Raw genomic sequence first — 1,784 nt, forward strand, 5'->3', positions numbered from 1 at the left:
GTGAAGAAATTTTTCCTAATGTCTAACCTAAACCTGCCCTGGTGCAACTTCAGACCATTTCCCCTCATCCTATCACCCATTACCAGGGAGAAAAGGCCGACCCCCACCTCACTACCCCCTCCTGTCAGGCAGTTGTAGAGGGCGATAAGGCCTCCCCTCAGACTCCTCTTCTCCAGGCTGAACAACCCCAGTTCCCTCAGCCGCTACTCATAAGACTTGTGCTCCAGACCCCTCACCAGTTTTGTGGCACTCTTCTGGACATGTTCCAGCAAGGCAACATCTTTCTTGTAGTGAGGGGCCCAAAACTGAACATGGTATTTGAGGTGCAGCCTCACCAGCGCAGGGGCATAATCACTTCCCAGCTCCTGCTGGCCACACTATTCCTGATACAAGCCAGGATGCCGCTGGCCCTCTTGGCCACCTGGGCACCCTGCTGGCTCATATTCAGCTGCCTCTCGATCAACACCCCCAGGGCCTTTTCCCCCGGGCAGCTTTCCAGCCCCTCTGACCCACACCTGGAGGGTTGCGTGGGGTTGTGGTGACCCCAGGGCAGGACCCGGCCCTCGGCCTTGTTGAACCTCACCCAACTGGGCTGGGCCCATGGATCCAGCCTGGCCAGGTCCCTCTGCAGAGCCCTCCTCCCCTCCAGCAGATCCACACTCCCACCCCATTTGGTGTCATCTGCAAACTGATGGTGCCCTCGATCCCCTCGTCCAGGTCATGGATAAAGATGTTAAACAGTACTGGCCCCAAAACTGAGCCCTGGGGGACACCGCTTGTGACCAGCCGCCAACTGGATTTAACTCCCTTGACTGTGGTGAACACCGCCGGGAAAGCGCGCTGAGAGGAGTGGGCGTCTCTGAGCGATGATTCCTTGAGAAACCAGTGAAAGGGCGCGTTGGTCGTTGGGTATGGTGTGTAGATTTTGAAGGGCTGGGCGAGGAGTTGCAGGGCATGGGAAGTCCGTCGCTCCCATTTGTTGGGTTTTTCACTTTGGGCACTCTGCGATGGGACATTTTACGCATATGAAGCTTCGCAAAAGGGAAAAAAATTGCGGCTCCAGTTTTGGAACTGGCTTGCGGCTGAGGGCATCCCACTGCGCGCACGTGTGCCCCCGTGCTGCCTCCTTCCAATGCCAGAATTATGACTGGTTCAGAAAGAAATTACAGGCTGTTAACGCTATCCTGCAAAAAAAACCCCAGCCTTGTGAAAAGTGAAGGCGTTGGTGAAATTTGAAGAATTCGTACGTAATGAAGAGCATAAATCCCTTTTTTTTTTTTTAAAAGAGATTGCGCTGATTTTCAGCCTGGAGAAGAGAAGGCTGTGGGGAGACCTGATTGCAGCCTTTCAATACCTAAAGGGAGCCTGTAGGAAAGGTGGGGAAAATCTTTTTAGTAGGGCCAGCTGTGACGGGACAAGGGGTAATGGTTTCAAACTAAACCAGAGTAGGTTTAGACTGGATATAAGGAAGAAATTCTTTACACTGAGGGTGGTGAAACCCTGGCAGGGGTTGCCCAGAGAGGTAGTGGACCCATCCCTGGGAACATTCCAGGCCAGGTTGGATGGGGCTCTGAGCAACCTGATGTGGTTCAAGGTGTCCCTGCTCCTGCAGGGGGGTTGGGCTGGGTGACCTCTAGGGGTCCCTTCCAACCCAAAACATTCTATGATTTTAGGTGATTTCAGGATTGCAGTGGTGAAAATCTGGTCATTTGGAGCTTTGCCGTTTCTTAGAAATAAAAACTTGGATTTTATTGAGGGACTTCGGTCCTCCGCGGGCAGCGAGT

General features: G+C 53.3%; 1 protein-coding gene across 1 annotated transcript in view; it reads left to right on the forward strand.

The window, feature by feature from the left end:
- Nucleotides 1-1,025: 1,025 nt before the first annotated feature.
- Nucleotides 1,026-1,784, forward strand: part of EEF1AKMT2 (EEF1A lysine methyltransferase 2) — a 10,272-nt gene continuing 9,513 nt past the window's right edge. Inside the window, exon 1 of the mRNA XM_035896587.1 lies at nucleotides 1,026-1,150. Coding sequence (XP_035752480.1) covers nucleotides 1,026-1,150 — 125 coding nt within the window. The remainder of the gene's footprint in view (nucleotides 1,151-1,784) is intronic.

Source organism: Egretta garzetta, unplaced genomic scaffold (assembly GCF_000687185.1).
Source record: "Egretta garzetta isolate BGI_Z169 unplaced genomic scaffold, ASM68718v1 scaffold386, whole genome shotgun sequence".
Taxonomy (NCBI): domain Eukaryota; kingdom Metazoa; phylum Chordata; class Aves; order Pelecaniformes; family Ardeidae; genus Egretta; species Egretta garzetta.